This window comes from Protopterus annectens, chromosome 11.part0, assembly GCF_019279795.1.
Source record: "Protopterus annectens isolate FY-2018-M chromosome 11.part0, PAN1.0, whole genome shotgun sequence".
In the NCBI taxonomy this organism is placed as follows: domain Eukaryota; kingdom Metazoa; phylum Chordata; order Ceratodontiformes; family Protopteridae; genus Protopterus; species Protopterus annectens.
Genome location: NC_056745.1, coordinates 705286511 through 705310427, shown reverse-complemented (window position 1 = coordinate 705310427; position 23917 = coordinate 705286511). Strand labels below are relative to the sequence as shown.

The 23917-nt window shown below is 36.4% G+C and overlaps 1 protein-coding gene across 1 annotated transcript in view; it reads right to left on the bottom strand.

The window, feature by feature from the left end:
• LOC122815567 (protein mono-ADP-ribosyltransferase PARP12-like) overlaps nucleotides 1-23917 on the bottom strand; it is a 991743-nt gene that overhangs the window by 896495 nt on the left and 71331 nt on the right. The window contains exon 2 of the mRNA XM_044088173.1: nucleotides 5543-5678. Within this exon, the coding sequence (XP_043944108.1) occupies nucleotides 5543-5678 (136 nt within the window). The remainder of the gene's footprint in view (nucleotides 1-5542; nucleotides 5679-23917) is intronic.

Sequence of the window (23917 nt, the reverse complement as noted above, 5' to 3'; positions counted from 1 at the left end):
AGTCTTTTTGTGATATAAAATTAATGAACATAAACAAAGGCTGCAGCCATAAATTGTGTACCCACTAATGACTTGGTTCAGCAATAACCATATTTATGGGAACATAAACTGAAGTATATAGAATATACATTAAAAGGCTTTTGGTTATGGCAGTTAGGATATGTGGGAAGAATATAAACAAAATATAATATAAAAACTGAGAAACTGTAATTTCCTGTTTTGGGACATAGTTAGTAATATACAAGCAGTTCCTTTTAGTCCCTTTAGTTTTATATACAGATCAGACATATTTCTATCAACCATAGGAGAAGATGTGGACAATAATTAATAAATAACTGAAGCAATTTATGTGGGAGGGAAAGAACAAGAGTTAAGAGGAGTAAGTAGATCCCTCCCAACTGAAAAAGGTAGTTTACAATTACCTGATTTGACATGATATTTAGAGCTACACATCTACGGCTCATTAACATAACACAAGTAAAAGGTTATAATTCAAGGTGGAAAAGGATTATGACAAAGCAGGGGTGGGGGTTCAAGAAATATACAGTATGTGAAATTTTGGCTGCAGAGCCTAAAGGGGAGTAATAACCACCATACATAACATTATATTCAGAAAGTTGCTAAAAGTATTCTAAGGACTAGGCCAACATGGGAATGGAAAAATGAGATGTTGCCAATAGGGATTACTGCAAGAAGGTATACAGAAAATAGGCAAGAGGAGGTTGAAAGTTACTAGAGAAAACTGGAAAAGGGAGCAAATAATGAGAGACAGAAAGGTAACAGAGTGAGATGAGGCCAGTAAGAAGCTTAAACTGCAGTTTGGAGACTGTCCTTTCGATCAAGGATTGATAATAGACCATAGGCAATCAAAAAGAGATGGAGGCCCTAAGTGAAAGGCCTGCTCTGGTAGATTTGTTAGTTAAATCTAGAAAAAGGGGATAATTAGTAAGTTGTATAAAATATTGCATGATACCTATAAGAATCGCACAGAGAAAATTAGAAAAAAATTTGTACGAGAGATCAGAAAATCAACTTACAAGGGAACAATGGGGAGGGCATTTGTAGCGTTCCCAAGTACGCAACAAAGTCCAGAAGGTTTAGGATATTTGCTTCAACTGTACATGAAGTATTCAATATTGTAAAATGGAGAAAAGAACCAGAAGAGGAATGTTTAGAAAAGGTAAGGAGCAAATTATATAGCAATAAATGGAATTTGTGGGAACAAATACATATAGAGTAATGCTCAGGAGGAGGAGTGAGATTTAAGGGAAGGAAGGAATTGAGTGTTGGACTGAAAAACAGTTGTTATAAAAAAGACAATGTAACATATAATGTATGTAAATGGAAAAATGCTAATGTGGTTTGTTTTTTATTAATGTGTATGTGTCTATGTCTTAAGTGATAGTTTAATAACCATGTTTTTAAAAAAAACCTAGCTAAAGTCAATCCTAGTAATAATCCAGGCATGCAAACAATACTACCCAAGAATATGACAGAAGTAGTGCTGTTAAGGCCCAGGTTGTAGTGCATAAAGAAATAGTTTACAGAGCTCAGGGTTTGTATGAATACATGAGGTGTATAGTAGAAGGAAGGCTAGAATAAGGAAGCTGTCAAGAACCTGGAGATGGGGGATTAAGTACAGGGACAAAGGCATATTTAGACAGAACACTACAGTGAGCAGGAAACTGGAGATAAAAGAGCTTAACAGCCACATCAAAATCACACTGCAGTTGGTAATGTGCCTTCTCACAGATTTCTTAATTTACGTGTTATTTTCCACAATTTCTCCAGGCAGCTTGTTTCAGAGTTTGTAAAAAAAACAGTCAAAAATAAAAAGGCATGAAAGTAGTTTTGTGACCTGATCATGCATATGGCAGACTTATTAGGATCTACAATTCCAAGCTAGGGTGTACCACTGTTTAATGTCATGTATGGCCAGACATCTGCTGATCGCAAAAATGACTGGGCCATACTGAGCTGAACTGATCCATTACAGTGATTAGGTTCCTGTCACTAAGGCAATAATGCAAGACAATGGTGAGATATGCATGATATGATAGAAGCAAGCTTGGCTACTCTCCTGTTGGCCTGGTCAAATTTTGCCAGCAGAGTGGCACGGAGACTGGTAAAGATGGTGCAGGTGGACAGGAATCTGGTCAGGAGTAATTTGTGCATACAGGCAAATCTGGCATTATCTGTTAGGAAAGCCTGGACTCTGTATAGCTATCTACGTTGTTGGTGTGCTTTTGGGATTTTCATTGACGGTGACAGTTTATAATCTTCCACAACCAGAACCTCGATGCTGCTACCATTATTAGCTTTAATGCAGAAGTTATGGAATGGAGTGGGGTCAGGGATGGTACTTATAAACAAAGCTTTCATCTTGATGCAATTGAAAGTATGCCTAGAATTTAACAGCAATTCCTATACTGTAGTAAATGATTTTTCTAGGTGGCAAGAGGCAAAACCAACAAACCTGGCAGAGCAGGGAAGGCTTGGATCATCCATAATCTGGGATTAACTATGCCACACAAAAATAGGTATGCATTTCATTAACAAAGATGTTGAAAACAATGGAACCAGACTGAAACCTGGAATATACCCATCTGGATAACATTCATTATGGCTAGGCTTGTATAGGCCCTAGGGCTGATAGCCCAATACTAACCTATGAACCTATGAACCAAATCACTTCACAGTTTCTGCACTCAGACCAAGACTGTTTACCATGCTGCTAAGACACAGTGAAAGATATTGTCATGCACTTTTGAAAGGTCCAAAACAGAAAACCAGCCATCCATTCATTACTTAATTAGTAGAGATGTAATCCATAGAGAAAAGAACAGCAGCTTCTGTGCTACATCCTGGCCAGAAAACGTGTATGCCAATAGAAAGAAGATAGTCATGGATGCAAACGGCTGTTTAGGAGTACATTATTCACACTTTTCATAGTAATGTGACAGAAAGGTCATAGGTCTCCCTTGTTTTGTGATATTTTCACTGCTTAGGGAAATAGGCTTTATTATCAAAACAATTTATGAGTACAGTGAAAAGACAGACTATTTCATGCCTCTCAACTGTACAGATTTTCACAGAATGTCCAGATATTTGCCTCATATTTTTGGTCCAATTTTCAAAAAAAATTGTAGTTTTCTAGCAAATCATTGGTAAATCAAAGTAAAAAAATAATGACAGATATTTGATTTTCAGACTTCTTACCCTGCAGAAAAGTCATGCTAATGAAAAACCTGTTATTCTGCCTACTTTCTAAGTTTGTAAGAGCAATATTTAAAAACTGTCCCTATTTTTGGGTCTTTGTCCCACTTTATTTATGGCTTTGTCCAGATTTCTTATTCTAACAGGCTGAGAGGTGTGACTATTGTTTCTGCTGTGAATTCAAGGCATTAATTCAGAAGTCTGTCAACAGTTGAAGGAGATTTAAGATAAGGTAAAAGTTTCTAAATGGAGCAGGTTTGATCAGCAAAAACAGAAGAATTAAGTGAACTTCCGGGAGGGACCAAAGCACCGCACAAGGGAATCCAAAGTGGGATTATAGATTTAAAGATTAGTTTGAGGTACTCACTAAAGTTAGTGACTATACCTGAAGACAACAGATTGGGAAAATGGTTGGTTGGGATTTCTTCACTGGTCTGAGTGATTGACATAGGTTTTGTCAGGAAAAAAAGTGTATTGGCTTTGTCTTCCCTTTGACTCCACCCTGGTACAGAATCAATGCATCACTTCAGCTATTCAGCATTGTTTAATGTAATTGTTACTCTGAAACACAACTCTTTAAAACAGATCAACCTGGCTACCATAGATGCCAGTCTTAAATATAACTTCTTTGAATCCCATCTACAGTTTTGGATTTAACGAGTCACATGATAAGCAGTGAAACCGTATTAGAAAGGTTAATCCTTATATGCAATTTTATTCTTAGATGTATAAAATGGTAACATGAAAAAAAATCAGTAAACTAACAGTAAAATAAATGGATATTCAACAAATTCTTACTAATGGATGTTGCAAATTTCTGTTAAAATTTACTGTAGATAAAAAAAAATAAGTACTTTTGTCTTTGCTGAGAAGACTTCATCAGATAAATTCTAAACCGTAAATGAACCTTTTTATACCACACCATAAACAATCCTTTTTATACCTCACTTTATCATGTGTGTAACTGAAGAAACAGTCATGGTCAGCTAACACCATACTAATTCTGTTATCATTTAAAATGAAATTAGCTTTCGTAGATATCAAAATTTGGAAAAAGGAGAATGCAGCCTTACTGGGGTCCTCCTTTAGTTATAAAAATTTGGATAGTACCACACTGTTGCATTATAGTAATATGCACACTTCTTATATTTAGAAGACTGTAGTTAAAAATGAAATGGTTAGGATAAGAGTTGACTTCTAAACAAGAAGAGACTTGACACTTATTACTTCCTTATTAGATATATACAGTAAAAGGGGTTGCCCTGGTTTGGTTACAAAGGGGTATAGAGAAGGAACTAGGCAACAGAGGTCTCAAGATAGAAGAAACTAGGGACTGTTATGCAGTTATGTCATCAGTATTTTCAGTTGACAGAAAAAAGATTAAAGCTATTATTCCAAAAATATTACGGCATCTTAAGAGTTAATGAAGAGATTTATCATAATTCAGGAAGTAAAACCACATTGATTAAAAAGAGAAGTAAAAATCTGAAACAGTATTTTGAGATTAAAGAAATACAAACATATTGAGTGTCAGGGAAGGTGGGTAACTTCAGATGTATGGGTTGCTCTTGTTGTTGTATTTCTAATTCTGTTTTTTTTTTTTTTTTATATCAACTACTAAAGAGTTACAGCAGCCCTGGATTTTTTACATGCAACACTGAAAATGGCATGTATTGTGTTACATGCTCCTGTGACAATTTTTATGTAGGCAAGATTAAAAACTCAAAACATGGGGAATGCATTATACAGGCACGCTGCCATCTGTACTCATTTTTAAATATTTTTATCAAGCTTGTTGCCATCTGTGCTAATTTTAAGATATTTTTATCTGCTGTTTTAAATTCTCTAATCACCAGTGTTTTTACAGGAAACAAAGAAGATAAATTGTAACATAAGGAGCTTTTGTGGTAAACCAAACTCAATGCTAATGAGCTTCCTGGATTAAAGTATTTTTAATTAATTTAAAGCAGTTCTTAAACAGCTATTTGTTAAATAAATATTAATTTACATATTACCCATACTTATTTTATATGCAAGAAGTGTAAACTGTTACATTACATTTTAAATGGCAACGCAACTAATATGATGGCAGCTGATCACGATCAATTCATTTACTCAGTCATATGATAAAATGAAGAATAAAAAAATTTCATCTGTGCATTGCGATTTACAATTTATCTGATAAAGTCTTCTGTGCAGAGACGAAAGCATTAAGTAAAATAAGTGGATACACAGGGAAGATTAAAATTAAACATTTCAGAGTAGAGGAAAAAAGATTACAAAGAACATTCTCTGTATAGTTACATGAAACAAAAGCGTTTCTTACCCCTGGCAGCAATGACGGGTCATTCTGAAGTAGCAGCACTCGTAGATGACTGTCACCCAGGTATAAAAGGTCACTGGGAATTAAAAGTCTTCTATTATGCTCGGAGCGGAAATCATGTGGATACCTGCATCCTCTTCTGAAAAAAAGAAAAGTAGAGGTACAATATGCATGAATGATGAATAATGTCAAAGTCCTGTTGTACTGAGTACTAGAAAATGGAAATCAAAGTTTAAACCAGCTGTATTTGAAATAGTGGATACTGTAGCAAGGCTCTTTAGAAAAGGGTAAGAGCAAACTATATAGAAAGAAAATGGAAACTGTAGAAACAATACATGCAGAATAATGTTTTGAAGGAGGAGTGAGGTTTAAGGGAAGGCAGGAACTGAACAATTTGTGTAATGTTGGATTGATGATAATTGTATAAAAGTATGTATGTGATGTATAATGTTTGTAACTGTGAACATGTTTACATGGTTCATTTTCTTTTATATAAATGTAAGTTTGCCTGTGTCTTAACTGACAATTCAGTAAAGGTCTTATAAAACCTGTTGCATTGACATGTTGCAAACAGCATTTACTTATAATGCGTTTTGATATAAAATCTCACTACTAATCTGCAGGGAAGTCTTTGTACCCTACAGCCACTAAATGTTTAATGTTTTTTCTTGTTCCTTTAGTGGATGATTTTTTTTTTTTAGTCCATGAAGGCTGCTCAATACACAAAATGAAGAAGCAAAGGCACCCTAAAAACACACAGTGGAATAAATCTGTCTTAAAATTCAAAATGATAAGCTACTACAATATTATACAAACATTATCTTGACTAGCTTGGACCGAACCAAATGGCGTTACTCAGAATGCTAAACTGGTCATATTGCTTTACTCCCCTCTTTGTATGATTTGTGTTTGCTTCCACAAGCACAATGCATTAACTCAGTGGAAATGAATAAAGCATTTCTCTGATCTGCCATGAGACAAAGGCAATAGCAAAGGCTTTGAAATGTTCACCATATCAGCACAACAACAAACAGCAGTGTCACTTTGAAAGAACTGCAAGCAGCATGACAGGAAGAAACAGTACAATCAGCAGAAAGGTTACCATGCAGATTAATGTGGCACTGCTTTACCAGAGAACACTTCAAACTGTCCTGAGCTAGTAGCACATGGAAATAATGCTATGTTGATGACCCAGGAGACCAAAAATTGATTAGTAGTTCATGCACTTGATGGCGGAGCCAGGGAAATGACCATGCCTATGCTAGATGAGGGAAGGGGACAAGCTGGGCAGAGCACTCTCTGAGCCCTGGTACAGGCCAGAGCTCACGCAAAGAATATCACTGAGTTGGGCATGTGGGAAGACTGGAAAAGCAGAATACTCACCCTGGGGGGACATGCCAATCAGGTCACTCCTCACTGCCAGACCAGACTAATGCAGGATGTCAATATGTTGGGAGAGGTTGGGACAAGCAAGAAGCCTCACTGCAGAGCCATGCACATGACAGCTTCCACCTCTCCCATCCATCACAGCCTATGCTAATTAGCATCCCAGTTTTTAGCCAGTTGTATCTACTTTTCATGGGCCTTTGTCCAGATGTTTGATGTTCCCAGATTGAGAGATATGCACACAGACAACATCTAGACTGAAGTTTAGGCTGAAACCTTATAGAATATTAAGATCACAGAAGCAATTGATTTGATAACCTATGAACATTTGTTTAAAAATATTCAAACTAGGACAGAGAGAATAATCACAGAGTGAATGGACCATCCCAAAAGTGCTAGTTCCTAAATCTGACAAAACTATCTGGTTCTTTAATGATTTTATGAAACTGTAGAGCATTTCAAAGTTTGCCAACTATCCCATGCCCAGAATTAATGAGTTGATAGACAATAATGCCAGCTACTTAACCTTAAACCTGAAAAAGGGGTTATGACAGATTTCTACTTGTCCTATCTACCAAATTAAAAAAAAATCCTCTGTAACCCTGATAATCTGTTTGAGAACACAGTGTTACCATTTGACCTGCATGACATCCCAGCCACATTTCAGATGTTGATGGATAATATACGGAAGCTCTGCTCATCATATGCTGTCTTACACCTTGTTGGTGTAGTCATTCATTTAGAGAATTGGGGATCTTACGGGATCTCACTTACCAAAACCGCAGGCTATATCAGAATCTATAAGAGAGGAGGGCTTGACAGTGAATGCTAAGAAAAGTATTAGGGATATCTTATAGGAGAGGTAGTAATACTATACCTAAAAAAGACAGAGGCCATAAAAACTGGCCTACAACTTCAAATAAGAGGCAGGCAATAGCTTTTCTTGGACTATCTGGAAATTACAGAAAGTTTGTACCCAGATTCGGAACTATTGTCTGTCCTTTGGCAAATTTCACAAGAGGTAAAACTGCTGTCAAGGTACAATTATCTCTTAAGGCAGACAGAACATTTAATTCATTAAAAAGCATATTAACTGACTCAATGTTCATGACTCTTGATTTTTACTATGGAGTTTATCTATATACAGATGTATCAGAAATTGGTTTGGGAGCAGTCCTTTCCAAAGACATTAAAAGTGAATGAAGGCGTTTGAAAATTAAGCAATGTCGAAAACAGATGTTCCACTATACAGACAGAGCATTTAGCTGTGAAGTAGGCCTGCAATTTTTTTAAAATACTATTTGCTAGGTGGGCACTATTGACATGATAACTGATCATGCCCCACTGCAACAAAAGAATAGGCAAATAGAGAGCAAAAAATGTGCCAGTGAGCATTTTTCCTCCTAACCTTCCAGTATACAGTGACCCACCTGCTTGGCCTAGGTAACAGAAATACTAATGGGTTGTCAAGGTCCTACAACTCACCACAGTCCGTAGCAGATGGCTTTATATTAGGAAAGGATAGTTGTAACATGCTGAGTTGGTAAAATGTGGATTGTGTCATTACATGATGTCAGATGACTTGTTTGTAGGAAATTCTCACAGGGCTGTAATCAATTTATTAGCTGGTTAGTGTGGTACTAATTACCATACACTGCTGTTTATAATAAGGTAGCCCAAAATCAACAAAATAGACTGACTGCCAGAGCTGTATTTATTTCACTCTTTTCTGTTGAAGTATCTGTACATTTAACTTTCAGGTTACTTTAGGTAAGGTTTTTATCAGTACGTCTGTTTCTACTTTGTATGTGAAGTTTATTATTATTATTATTATTATTACTATTACTATCATCACTAATGTCTAGCAAAATCATAAAGAATGTAGGAGAACTTAGTAGAGCTAGTGTTGTACCAAGTATAGTGATTATAGTAGTCAAGTACAAGAAAAAACTGATCTGTGATGAGATTGATGTGATAGGAATGGCTGCACTGATGTTAAATATTGTAAATTTAATCTTTAAAAAAAACTTATAAATGTGCTAGAATAATAGATGCATTTTCTGATACAATTTTTGATCTGAAACTGAAATGTATGAACCTATTATGAGACATTAGAGACATCATCATTGAGATCAGTCCCAGTGATAGTGACCAAAAATTCTAAATAATGAAAAACAGCTAAATAATATGAGGCAAAAATCTGAACATTCTGATAAAATCTGGACATTTGAGAGGTATGATGGTGATAAGCCTCTATTATATACCAAAGATGGTAACAAATGTTTGAAAATGTAGGAAGGATGCTAATACACACTGGATGAGATAAATATTTTTCACATCCCTTTACCTTGGACAATTGTTAGGATAACTAGACAAATAAATAAATAACCAAATAAACACACAAATATATAAATACATTATAGTTATTGACTTACCTACACTCTATAAGAGTAGGGAATGAGTTTTGTGGAGAAGACAACATTCATAAAGTCCACAGTCATAATCTTGAAATGTATGTCAGTTCATACAGCTCATGGCTTAGAACTCAAACTATCTGCTTTTCCATATTTTCAGGTTTAAATTGCTGCTTCCTATTGATTTCAATGGACTGTGGAAACTGAATAAGTTATCTATTGAATAAGGCATTGGGTCGTTCCTGTAGGTTTTTAAGCATGGGATGCTTCATGGCAGGTCTAAGGTACTTCTCTTGTTTCCAGTATATATTTTGTACTGTCATGAAAATAATGTAAGGATTTGTTAGATTTTTGTTTTAGTTACTTAACACAGAATTGGGGCTGTTCTCTACTAATATCATTTTCAGATTGGCTTGCTGCAGTCAGTGTATTTTTTGTGTGTGTAGTCCATGCCGAAGCAAACCAATTGGTGGTATAAATATTGCCTCTAGATGATTTGATCACATTAACTAATGTTGAGGTGACACATGACCTCATGTAAAAATGGGGAAAAAGAAAGTGATGATGATATTTTAGGTGTGCCATGTTGGTTCTACCTGGGTTGTGTATTTGGGCTTTGTCTGCAGTATACAGACGTTATGTACATACTATCACTTTAAATCTACTTGGAGGGGTCAAACTACCTTAAAGTAAAGACTTAAGACCATCATGCTTGCTGAGCTTGGATGACGAACTTGCACCTTCTTCTTCCTAGATCTTCTAGCATCTGTCTTCTCCCTCTCCAGTTACAGACCAAGTACATTCAAAGATGCAGTCCAGTATTAGTTAGTAGTTATGATGTCACAAAAGCTATTACAGTGAGTGCTGATGCAAGAGTTATGGCCCCATAGTCTGTGTGTAAATATATAATGGTTTCCCTTCTTCCGTTTTGTATTAGGTTTCCATCTTGCTTATCCCTGTCATGTGTAGTTCTAAGAAAACAACATAATGTAGCAGTCTGAATGTAGTAGCTAAAGCACAAAAGTTCAGATGTAATTGCTTTGTGTTAATATATGCTTACCATAAGATCTCTGAAATGTAGGAGTTTAGCAAGCTAATGTGTAAGCAGAAGTAGTAATCAAAACGTCCTTGGAATGTATGAATGTTACAAACAGACATACTTGGTGTTATTTTCCATTCTTCTTGCATGATTATAAGTGTCACTGGTTAATACTGTTTTACTTAATTAAATGTACAAAAGATTACTTGTATTTTTTCCCAATAAACAACTACAAAAATGCTTTGCATGCAGCTCATTACCAGTCAGCTCTCCAGCCCTAGCTGGTCTCGTAACAAAGAAGAAAACACATTTGGCCAAAACATGCCAGTAATTGTAGTCACTTTGGGCATGAGCAGTGAGGCAGAAGGCTTAAAGTTCCCTGGTGGAGCCCAATTGCTATCAGCTTCTTTAGGCTCATGTTGTCTGACAGTTTATTAAACAGATAAAAGAAAATACCATGGTTTTTCATACATTTTTAAACCTATCAGTCTTTTCAGTGGCATGCCAGCCAGGAGCCAAACTTAGAAGAGAATATCAGAAAATATATTGATCAGTCAGAAATGCACGGCATAATAAGAAAGAACGTCGGTCCATCTAAATCACCTTTGTGGCCAATTAAGAAAACAAAATGGGAGTTAAGATTAAGTCTAAGAACTACTGTTAATCAACAAATAAGACTACTCAGGCAGCACATACAAATAGCTACAAAACTAAATTGTAAAAGCAAGTATTTTTCATTCACTGATTTCGATGACAGATTTTCTGCTATTCATATAACTGAAGATACAAAAAGTTTAAGGTATCACACAGTGGAAAGTCTAGCTCTGCCAGACTTTTCTTTTTGTGTTTTGAACCAGTTTGTTTTCCTGCGTGACCTTTTTACTCATTGTTTTAGTTTGTTAGTTGGGATATTTTGTAGATACCCTAATGTTTATGGATATCAGTTGGATATGACAACCCTGTGTTTCCAAAAGTCAAACACTCCTCTTATGTTGTGCTGATGATGCCATAAGAAGGCAGAAACATGCATGTCCACAGCTAGAGGGTTTGGCTTTATTGGCCTGAAATTGTCCATAAATAGACTTAAAAGTAAAAGAAAAAGTTATGGACATTCAGAATTGCCACTTAGCTGAAACACTTGATATCCTTAAAGGGTAATTTGCATATATCCCCATGTTGCTTCTGATACAAGAGGATTAAGGTATCACACAGTGGAATGTCTAGCTTTGCTAGATTTTTCTTTTTGTGTTTTTAAATAATTGAAGATTCCCAAAAGAGATTTTCTTTCTCTTATGAATATTAGTAGTATTTATGTCTAGGTTACAGCAAGGATTTCACAACAGTTCTGTGTGTTTTGTTTTCCATCGAGGGTGCTTACATCACTGAGTAAGAGTGACAAAATCTTTTAGTACATAGATGATATATTGATTCAAACAAATAAAACACTGGAAAGAGATGGAATTTGTTAATAATGACATGAGAAAACTTCGGCATGAGCTAAGAGTACTACTATATCTCTTATTCACTAAAGCATTTAATTATGGGAAGAAGCCTTAAGATTGGAGACATGCACTTGTTAAAGCTGTTTTTAAGAGAAAGGGGAATAGGAGCAATCCAGAGTCATATAGACCAGTAAGTTTACTCTCATGTTGTGGAAAAATAATGGAGAAAGTTATTTTGGATAAATTACTGTCAGAACTGAAAAGCTTGGGACTTGAAATCATGTGTCGGCATGCATATGTTGAAAATAGATCTATAACTACATACATCGTGGTGTTCTATAACAATATAATAACTGTAAATGAAAAGTTGTGCTGTGGTGCAATTTATATAGACTTAACTTCAGCATTTGATAGGTCATACACAAAACACTGATCAATAAAGTAGAACAATTAGGGATTGATGTAATCTTGATAAATGGATAGACACACGGCTTACAAATAGGACATGGCAAGTACAGTAACTGGGCAGTGAAATTCTAAGTTACAGTCAGGGTGTCTCACAAGGCTCTGTCCTAGGTCCACACTTGTTTAAGTTGCATCTTTCAGCTATATCATTTTCATCTCCAGTGTTCCACAGTCTGTAGAGAGATAACTACAAAATGGCTATAGAACATGTCTGCAAAATAACTCAACTAAATTGACTAGTTGAGCACAGGAGAATAATATGCTAATAAATACATAAAAAGGTATGCTTGTGTGATTTGGGAGACACAGATTGAAAAGTGAATATTTAATACAGCACTCAGTAACTGAAACTGTAATTTATTTAAGGACATGAGTAAATGGGTAGAAGTGTTTTCTAATCATGTCATGAATTATTTAATGACAGTTATAGAACTATAGGCTTTATAAAAATTTTTATAATAGCTAGGAAATCAGAAATGATAAAATCATTGTTTCTTAGTTACATTAGACCCAGAATTTGAAAATGGAATAACAACATAGGGAAACATTATAAGAAAACAAGCATGATTAAACAGGAAAGGGTGCAGTGGAAATAAACCTAGGGCATCAATGGATACAAATTTAAGTTATTAGGAAAGACTAAAACATCTGAACTTGAATTGTGTCTCATATAAACATTTGAGAGAGCTTATTCAGGTAAAAAGGGACTGCATAGGAATGAGAGGTCTATTAATTGGTTCACTGAGACAGTAGCTGATGCATGGAATAAACTACAAAATTACACTAAAGTAAGCAGTAGTTTAGAATTTTTAAAAACAACCTGGACACATCATGAGAATAGCAGTTCAGGTACATTGGCAAGACAGAAGGCCATTATCGCCATTGCCTGAAATATTTGTATATATGTATGTATGTATGTATGTATGTATGTATGTATGTAACACACCACTTTCTAGTCCACTAGTTGCAGCAGTTCAGCATGTTGACTGGTTACATCACCTAGAAAATACTTTGACAGAAATCAGCATATTTCTGAAAATAAGAATAAAAGAAGTGTATTAAAGTAATACATGACGCTACAGTGCAGTTATAGCGAGGGCAAAGAGTACTGATTAAGTAATTTTTGCAATCAGGTCCCTAGAATATTAACTGGGAAGGTCCCTCTGCTGTCAGCTCACAGTTAAGATCATTAGAGTTCAATGTTAGAAAAGAAAATGACAAGACAGAAAGTGAAATGAGGTAAAGTGGTGCACCTACATCGCTGTAAAGTAATCAGAACAGCAGTAACTGATAAAAACTGATACTACTATTTCTATTTTAAAAAATGAAGCATCAATGTCAACTCAAGAAGTCTGCTAACAATATAAGAACGTGCAATCAAAATGAAAAACAGCTCAATGTTATAACACTACCAACACCAGGATTATGTTTACTTTACAGTGTCAAAGCATTTACTATTTATTATCAACATGCATTATCAGTAAAGATATTCAGTATTTTGTATTTCTTCCTTTTGTTGCTTGGTTATGGATCATGCTTCATGCAGTGATTTATCAAATGAAAAAAAAAAAGTGTATATTTAGAGTTCACAATTATGTCATTTTGATTGTTGTAGTATGTGCAGCAGGTTATCTCAGCCAGTCTAGGAAAATTAATGTGTGTGAAAGGACAGCAAGGCAAACAGCCGACACTGCAGAAATTTGGGTTACACAGTTTAATACCTTCCTCATTATGTCTATTCAGATACTGCTAATAAAACTGGTTGCTGGATGCATGTTCAGTAAATATGAGTTATCTTCCCCTTAGATTTACTGCGGCTGCAAGGGTCAAAGACCTCCCCTTTTACTGTTTTTATTGGCAGTGTTTTGAAATCTTTTTTTAGATTTGCGCCCATATATATCGAAAGATTCCTGGAATTTATTTAAGAATATAATTATTAATTTATGGTGTGATAAGCTTTCCTTTGTGATGATAGCTGTAGTTGATTTGTCTGGAGGTATACCACACAAGCAGGGCTTGATTTGGTTTAGGGGAAGCCCATGATTTCTTCAACACCATTAAGTTAATCTTATTGTTAAATTGCTGGTGATTGTTTTGTGCAATATTTTCTTTTTTTTGGGGGGGGGTGCATTTTTTAGACAGATTAACGGAGTGGCCACGGGTCTGCCTGTGCACCAGTTTTTGTTAACATGGTCATGTGGAGATGGGAATGTTTATACATTTTAAATTTAATTTTTTTAATTCTTGGACTGGTACTTTAGATTTATGAATAACATTTGCATACTTTGGAAGGATTCAGTAGGTAATTTATTGAAATTTATTGAACAAATAAATGGTTCAACAGAATTTATGAGCTTTATTTATTCACACACAAAAGATGAAATTAATTATTTGGACATGACTTAAAACATCCCTACATCTTCAAAAGAGTAAATTATTTATAGAAAACCAACCTTTTCTAGCTCACATTTTTATTACCATGGTTGTCATCCAGTAAATGAGAAAAACAATCATGGGACAGATGATCAGTTTGACTATAATGGTATCTGAAGACATGTGGTTTGAGTTCAATGTTAGAAAAGAAAATGACAAGACAGAAAGTAAAATGAGGTAAAGTGGTGCACCTACATCGCTGTAAAGTAATCAGAACAGCAGTAACTGATAAAAACTGATACTACTATTTCTATTTTAAAAAATGAAGCATCAATGTCAACTCAAGAAGTCTGCTAACGATATAAGAACGTGCAATCAAAATGAAAAAAAACAGCTCAATGTTATAACACTACCAACACCAGGATTATGTTGACTTTACAGTGTCAATGCTTTTCCTATTTATTATCAACATGCATTATCAGTAAAGATATTCAGTATTTTGTATTGTTTCTTTTTGTTACTTGGTCGGTTATGGGTCATCATGTTTCATCCAGTGATTTAGCAAATGAAAAAAAAAACAGCTTTATATTTAGAGTTCACAATGATGTCATTTTGATTGTTGTAGTATGTGCAGCAGGTTATCTCAGCCAGTCTAGGAAAATTAATGTGTGTGAAAGGACAGCAAGGCAAACAGCCAACACTGCAGAAATTTGGTTACAGTTTAATACCTTCCTCATTATGTATTATGCCTATTCAGATACTGCTAATAAAACTGGTTGCTGGATGCATGTTCAGAAAATATGAGTTATCTACCCCTTAGATTTAACAAGGGTCAAAGACATACCCTCTTACTGTTTTTATTGATATGGTTTTGAAACCTTTTATAGACTTGTGTCCATCTATATCGAAAGATTGCTGGAATTTATTTAAGAATATAATTACTAATTTATGGTGTGATAAGCTTTCCTTTGTGATGATAGCTGTAGTTGATCTATCTGGAAGTATACCACACAAGCAGGGCTTGATTTGGTTTAGGGGAAGCCCATGGTTTCTTCAACACCTTTAGGTTAAATTTTATTGTTAAATTGCTGGTGACTGTTTTGAAGAATAACCTTCTTTTTTTGGGGTGGGGGGGTAGATAAATGTTTAAGACAGATTAAGGGATTGGCCACAGGGCAGCCGGTGCCCAGTTTTTGTTAACACGGTCTTGTGGAAATGGGAAAGTTTATATATTTTAAATTCCACTTTTTTAATTGTTGGACTGGGTATTTAGATTTTTGGATGACATCTGCTTACTTTGAAAGGATTCAGTAGGTAATTTATTGAACAGAAAAATGGTGCAATAAAATGTATGCGCTTTACTTATTCACACACAAATGATGAAATGAATTATTTGGACATGACTTAAAACATCCCTGCATCTTCAAAAGAGTAAATTATCATAGAAAACCAACCTTTTCCAGCTCACATTTTTATTACCATGGTTGTCATCCAGTAAATCAGAAAAATAATCAGGTCAGGGGACAGATGAGCCGTTTGACTATAATGGTATCTGAAGACATGTGGTTTGAAAAGGAAATGGACAATTTATGTGATATGTTCAAACAAAGAGGTTATCCAAATGAATTTTTGTTAAAAATCAGGGGTGAGGTAACTCAACAATGTAAGAGGAAACTTAAGCTAATGCTAGGTAGTGGCTATAACCTTATTTTACCAATTGACATTGAAAAAACAAAAAACATAGCTACGAGAAAGCTATGATTTTATAGTTTAGTGCAAGGTCTAAAGCCTTAAAAGAGATTATTAACAAAAATTAAAATATTTTAAGGATGCTCCCAGTTTGATGATCTATGTAGACATATCTTAAAAATTTGTTTTTTAAGAGAAATACACATTTGAAAAACAAATTTAAGAAAACTAGAATGAATGGGCAGAATTCTGAGTTCTTATATTTTAACTAAGATGAAATTATATTGTTCCTTGAATTTAGAGAAAGTGTGTGGCAATTGAGAGTGAATGCCACCAATCCACCTGGATTAAATAATGTCATCTCTCTCTCGAGCTATTTAAAATTGAAAGCAGAATACTGTTTTTGATTATAAAGAGGCTGGTTTTATTAAGCAGTCTCTATGATAGGGGATTATTATTTAGGTGTATTCTACTTATTCTAACAGTAGCAGTTGTTGTTTTTTTGCCAAAAAATGTGTTATTGGTTTAGTATTCAGGATAGTGTATTAACAACAAAGAGACATACACATTTTTATATATATATTCACTTATATGTTTTACATATTTTCCTAAGGTATTAAAGTTTTATAACAAGGTTTTCCTGTATTATTGCATTTCAATGTAAAGTAAATCTTAGCTGGAAACTGTCTTCTTAAAAGTTAATTGAATGTTTTAATTTGATAGGTCATGGTCATTTGATGGTGGCTGGCTATAAAATGATGTCTTTTGTGCATCCCCACTTCAGTAATGCTGAATTACTCCTATCACTACTTCAAGTTAACAAACACAAGCACATATGTATAGCCACCCTCTACATCCCCCCGGTGACAATATTTCTACACTCGAGGACATCCTCTCCTGGCACTCCACCAACATTAGCAATGAAACAATAATCTTGGGAGACATGAATATCAATTGGTCCTCCATTCAGTCTCCCACAAACCCACTTAACATCAACCTCTATAATTTTTCACAGCTAATCAACTCCATAACCCGCCCCTCAAAAAAACCTCTCTAGTGGTAGTATTCTAGACTGGATTTTAGTCTCTCATCCCCATTATTTCTCTGACAGTGGTACACTTCCCGATCCCCTTAGTGACCACTTATCCACCTTCACACATCGACTCCCTTCACCCTTACACCGTACACATAATTATATTACTATTCGCAACCAAAAAAACTTTAACCCAATTACCTTTTCTAACTCTCTAAAAGCAATAAATTGGAACATTCTAAAAACACTACCTCTAGATAATGATGTTGCCCACTTCAACTCAACCTTCTTAAACCTCCTAGACTACCATGCTCCCTTAAGGACAAAAATAATAAAAATCAAAACTGCCCCTTGGCTAACCAAAAACACACTAGCAACCATGCGACACAGAAATAAAGTTTGGACACATTACCAGAAAAATAAGACTCCCCTCATCCATAATTAATACAAAACACTTAGAAATAAAGTAAAAAAGCTCATCATCACTGAACGACAAAATTACTTTTCCATACTCCAAAACAACAATAAAACAAACCCTCAGAAATTCTGGAAAGGAATCTCCACCCTCCTTAATCCCAACAAAACAGACAACCCCATCCCAGACCCCAATGCTCCTGACATAGATTTGGCTACACAATTTAATTATTTTTTCATTGATTCTATTTCCAAACTAACCTCATCATTCTACATCACCACACCCGCCATTTCACCCCCATCCTCCTCCACTAACACTCTACCCTCTACTTCACCCCCATCCTCCTCTACTAACACTCTACCCTCCACTTCTACTTCACCCCCATCCTCCTCTAATAACTCTCTACCCTCCACTTCTACTTCTACTCTCATTTCTTCTCCATCATCACCACCCTCAAATACCCCTCTTCCCATTCCCCACCTTTCTCATTAAAACCTATACCCACATCTACCATAAAAAAACTCCTTCAGAAACTGAAGCCATGCTCTAATGCTCCAAATAACATTCCTTCATACTTTCTTAGCATAGCTGCCGAAGCCATTGCCTACCCCATCAGCATTCTAATCAACTGCTTTATCCAAGAAAGCATAGTACCCCAAATTTGGAAAAAGGCTTTTATCATACCTTTACATAAAGGTGGCAATAATAACAATATTACTAATTTCCGTCCCATCGCTATCCTGTCTCCCATCTCTAAACTCCTAGAAAAGTGTATCCGTCTACAACTCCCACCACATCTCTTAGCCAATCACTTACTAACTCCCACGCAACATGGATTTAGACCAGGTCACAGCACTATGACAGCCCTCTTCTCCTTCCTGGAAACTGTAAATAAAGCCAGGGACTCTGGTCATATTGTTTCTACCCTACTACTTGACCTCTCTAAGGCCTTTGACACTATCTCTCACAACCTACTTCTAACTAAACTCTCTAAGCTTAACCTATCACCTTCCTCTCTGAACTGGTTCTCCAGCTACTTATCCAATAGATATCAAGCAGTAAAATGGAAAAAGGCCACCTCCTCATTCCTTAATACCCCAACTGGAGTTCCCCAAGGTTCCATACTGGGTCTCCTCCTCTTTAATATATTTATAAACGACTTCCGCAATTCTATCCCTTTCTCAAATATCATCCAATATGCAGATGATTCAACTATTATCTGTTCTGCCACATCCATCCCTACACTCCTAAAGCTTACACAAGATGCATTCTCAACCACTGAACAATGGATGAAAAAAATCACCTAGCACTTAATGCCTCTAAAACCAAATTAATGGTATTTACTCCCTCTAAAGTCACCTCTTTCAATACAAACACATTCTCTATCACTAGCCATAACAACACATCTCTGGAATTGGTGTCAGAGGCCAAGTTACTAGGGGTCCAAATTGACAGTCAGCTTAAATTCAATTCCCACCTTCAACTAAATATAAAAAAAAAACATCAAAAACTAGGCATGCTCTACCGACAAAATCGTTATCTCACACCCTCTACTAAAATCACTCTCTCTACCTCATTTCTTATCCCCTCCCTTCTCTATGGAGACCCACTCCTAACTAACCTACAATCTTCCCTTAAAACACAACTTTCCTCTTGCTACAACAAAATCGCCAAGTTCGCTACCAGCCATAAGTCCTCCACCCACCACTGTTCTTCTCTCCACAAACTAAAATGACTAGAACTATCCAATCATCTCACCTATACTCAACTTACTCTTGCACATAAGCTCATTTTCAACCCTTCCCTCTGTCCCTCTCTTTCCTTTGCCTTTAAAATGCACCTACTTGACAGAGTACTAAGGTCTAACAACCAAAACCTAATAGAATTGTACAAACCAACTCCTCCCCCAGATAAAAATCTCCTATCCTATGGTTTAGCATGTCTCTGGAACTCTCTACCACCATCAATTCGTACCACCTCTAACCGCTTTATATTCAAAAAATCCCTTCACTCACATCTAGTATCCCAGTGGGAATGCTTCTGCTCCCACCCCATATAATTTACACTGGCAATTTCCATTTTCTTTTCTTTCCCCCCACTTTATACTGGCAATTTCCTTTTTACTTTCTCTCCTAACTCATACAGCCTTCCCTTGTACTTTCTAAGCTATTTACAAAAAATGCATTAGAATGTACCTCTTAAGTGCAAGCTTCCTAAGATGTAATGGCTTTTCAGTATGTATACTGTAATGTTCCTTTTTTACTAGTCTGTATCATCTGTAATGTTCTTCACTAGTCTGTACTATTTGTAATGTTTTGCTCTAGTCTGTAACATTTGTAAAAATTGTAATCTAAAACCTATTGTAACCTTGCTTGTTTTTGGAGCTTTTCTCCCCGGGACTCCATTGAAAACGGGTTCATCTTGACCCAATGGACTATCCTGGTAAACCAACTGCAAATAAATAAAAAAAGAAATTATCTGATGAAGTCAAGTGTAATTGCTGATGAAAGCGCTAATTAAAACTTTGTTTCTCCGGTTCTGTGGCGTTTTCCTTATTTTTATTTTTGGTATCTCTTCGTGTTTTGGTTACTATCTTCGCATCCTTCAAAATCATTGTGAAAGATTAGACAAACACTAGCTCTTTCTTGGTCAACACCATGATAAACTATATTCTTAAATGTGAACAAACACCTGCTCATATCTTACACCTCCTTACTCTTCCTTCTTCATTCACTTCCTTCTTCTTTCGGCTGCTCCCGTTAGGGGTCGCCACAGCGGATCAACTGTTTCCATTTCTTCCTGTCCTCTGCATCATGCTCTGTCACACCAACCACCTGCATGTTCTCTCTCACCACATCCATAAACCTTATCTTAGGCCTTCCTCTTTTCCTGTTATCTGGCAGCTTCATTCTTAGCATCTTTTTCCCAATATAATTTGCATCCCTCCTCAACACATCCAAACCAATGTAATCTTGCCTCTCTGGCTTTGTCTCCAATCCTTCCAACCTGGGCTGACCCTCTAATATAATTATTCCTAATCTTGTCCATCCTCGTCACACCCAGTGCAAATCTTAACATCTTCAACTCTGCCACGTCGAGCTCTGACTTCTGCCTTTTTGTCAATGCCACTGTCTCCAACCCATATAACATAGCTGGTCTCACTACCCTCTTGCAGACCTTCCCTTTCACTCTTACTGGTACTCGTCTGTCACAAATCACTCCTGACACTCTTCTCCACCCACTCCATTCTGTCTGTACTCTCTTCTTCACCTCTCTTCCACACTCACCATTACTGTGAATTGTTAATTCCAAGTACTAAAACTCATCCAACTTCGCCACCTCTACTCCCTGCATCCTCACCATTCCTCTATCCTCCCTCTCATTCACACACATATATTCTGTCTTAGTACTGCTGACCTTCATTCCTCTTCTCTCTAGAGCATATCTCCACCTCTCCAGGGTCTCTTCCACCTGTTCCCTACTCTCACTACAGATCACAATGTCATCTGCAAACATCATAGTCCACAGAGACTCCTGTCTGATCTTGTCTGTCAACCTGTCCATCACCACTGCAAATAAGAAAGGGCTCAGAGCTGATCCTTGATGTAATCCCACCTCCACCTTAAACGCATCCATCACTCCCACCGCAGACCTCACCACCCTAACACTACTCTTGTACATATCCTGTACCACTCTTACATACTTCTCTGACACTCCCAACTTCCTCATACAATACCACAACTCCTCTCTAGGCACCCTGTCATATGCTTTCTCTAAGTCCACAAAGACACAATACAACTCCTTCTGACCTTCTCTGTACTTTTCCATTAACACTCTCAGAGCAAACATTGCATCTGTAGTGCTCTTTCCTGGCTGTGACTGATTAATTTAATCCCTCTGTAGTTACTACAGCTCTGCACATCACCCTTATTCTTAAAAATCGATACCAAAACACTTTTTCTCCATTTCTCAGGCATCTCTCACTTTCCAAGATTTCATTAAACAATCTAGTTAAAAACTGTACTGCCATTTCACCTAAACACCTCCATGCTTCCACAGGCATGTCATCTGGACCAACACCCTTTACATTCTTCATCCTCTTCATAGATATCCATCCTTCCTCCTTGCTAATCCACTGCACTTCATGATTCACTATCCGCACATTATCCAACCTTTTCTCCCTCTCATTCTCTTCATTCATCAGCCCCTCAAAGTACTCTTTCCATCTGCTCAACACACTCTCCTCACTTGTGAGCACATTTCCCTCATTATCCTTTATCACCCTTACCTGCTGCACATCTTTACTAGCTTGGTCCCTCTATCTAGCCAATCGGCACAGGTCCTTTTCTCCCTCCTTAGTGTCCAACCTTTTATACAACTCTTCATAAGCCTTATCCTTAGCCTTCGCCACCTCTCTCTTTGCCATGCACCTCATCTCCTTATACTCTTGCCTACTTTCTTCATCTCTCTGACAATCCCACTTCTTCTTCGCCAACCTCTTTCTCTGTATACTCTCCTGTACTTCTTCATTCCACCACCAGGTTTCCTTGTCCTCCTTCCTTTTTCCAGATGTCACACCAAACACCTTTCTAGCCATCTCACTTACTAGCTCTGCTGTAGTTACCCAGCTATTCGGTAACTCTTCACTGCCACCCAGTGCCTGTCTTAACTCTTCCCTGAACTCCACCTCATAATTACCCTTTTTCAATTTCCACCATTTGATCCTTGGTGCTGCCCTCACACTCATCCTCCTCTTCTTGATCCCCAATGAAATCCTACAAACCATCATCCTATGCTGCCTAACTACACTTTCCCCTGCCACCACTTTACAGTCTCCAATCTCCTTCAGACTGGCCCTTCTACATAAGATATAATCCACCTGTGTGCATCTTCCTCCACTCTTGTATGTCACCCTATGCTCCTCCCTCTTGTTAAAATATGTATTCACCACAGCTATGTCCACCCTTTTCGCAAAATCCACTACCATCTGACCTACATTCCTTTGCTTAACACCATACCTTCCCATCACTTCTTCATCCCCTCTTTTCCCTTCAACAACATGCGTATTGAAATCTGCTCCAATCATCAGTCTCTCAACCTTGGGTACAGTCATCACCACTTCATCCAACTCATTCCAAAATTTTTCTTTCTCATCCATCGCACACCCAACTTGTGGAGCATATGCACTAACAACATTTATCATTACACCATCAATTTCCAGCTTCATAAACATCACTCTATCAGACACTCTCTTCACCTCCAAAACACTCTTAGCATACTGTTCCTTCAGGATAACTCCTACGCCATTTCTCCTCCCATCCACACCATGATAAAACAATTTGAACCCGCCTCCAATACACCTAGCCTTACTCCCCTTCCATCTGGTCTCTTGCACACACAATATCCTTACTTCTATGAATTTCTCTCCCCTAGATTTCTTCTCTGAATATATCATAAGCCTGCATTTGTCTCACTTCACATTGCAATTCCTGTTTGTATTATACTAACTTACATTTCATTTCTCTATAAATTGGAAAAAAAATTCTTTAAATGTTAAATCATTTCCATGTAACTTGTATGTATTTTTAGACAATGCTTTCATATTATGTCTTATTTGGTATAATTTTTTTAAACTGTATTTGTTTTTGTATTATTTTTAAAGATCAGAAAATTATTGTTCTTAAAATGTTTTGTAATAGTTTGGAGTTTTTCTCCATAGGCCTCCACTGAAAATTGTCTCCAGTCAGAATTTCCCAGTAATCAAATATTAATAAATAAAATAAATAAATAATTAAAATAGATGGCTTTAGATTACTTGCTAACAGTTGGGGTGGGGGGTGAATGTGCAGAATAACAGGATCTGAATGCTGCACCTATATTCCAGATGATAAGTAAAAAAATCTACAAGTTATACAAAAGGTAAGAGAAATTATTTGACCCAGTTATGGTGTTTCTTGGTTTATATGGTTAGCCAGTTTATCTGCAGGCAGGAAAGGAGCAATTATAACTTTTTTCATAATATTTGCTTTATTTGTATGTTTGGAGTTATGATGTCAAAGGTTTGCTGTGCTCAAGTCTTCTTCTGTACTTATGTTCAAAATGTTAATTGTTTTAACCTAAAT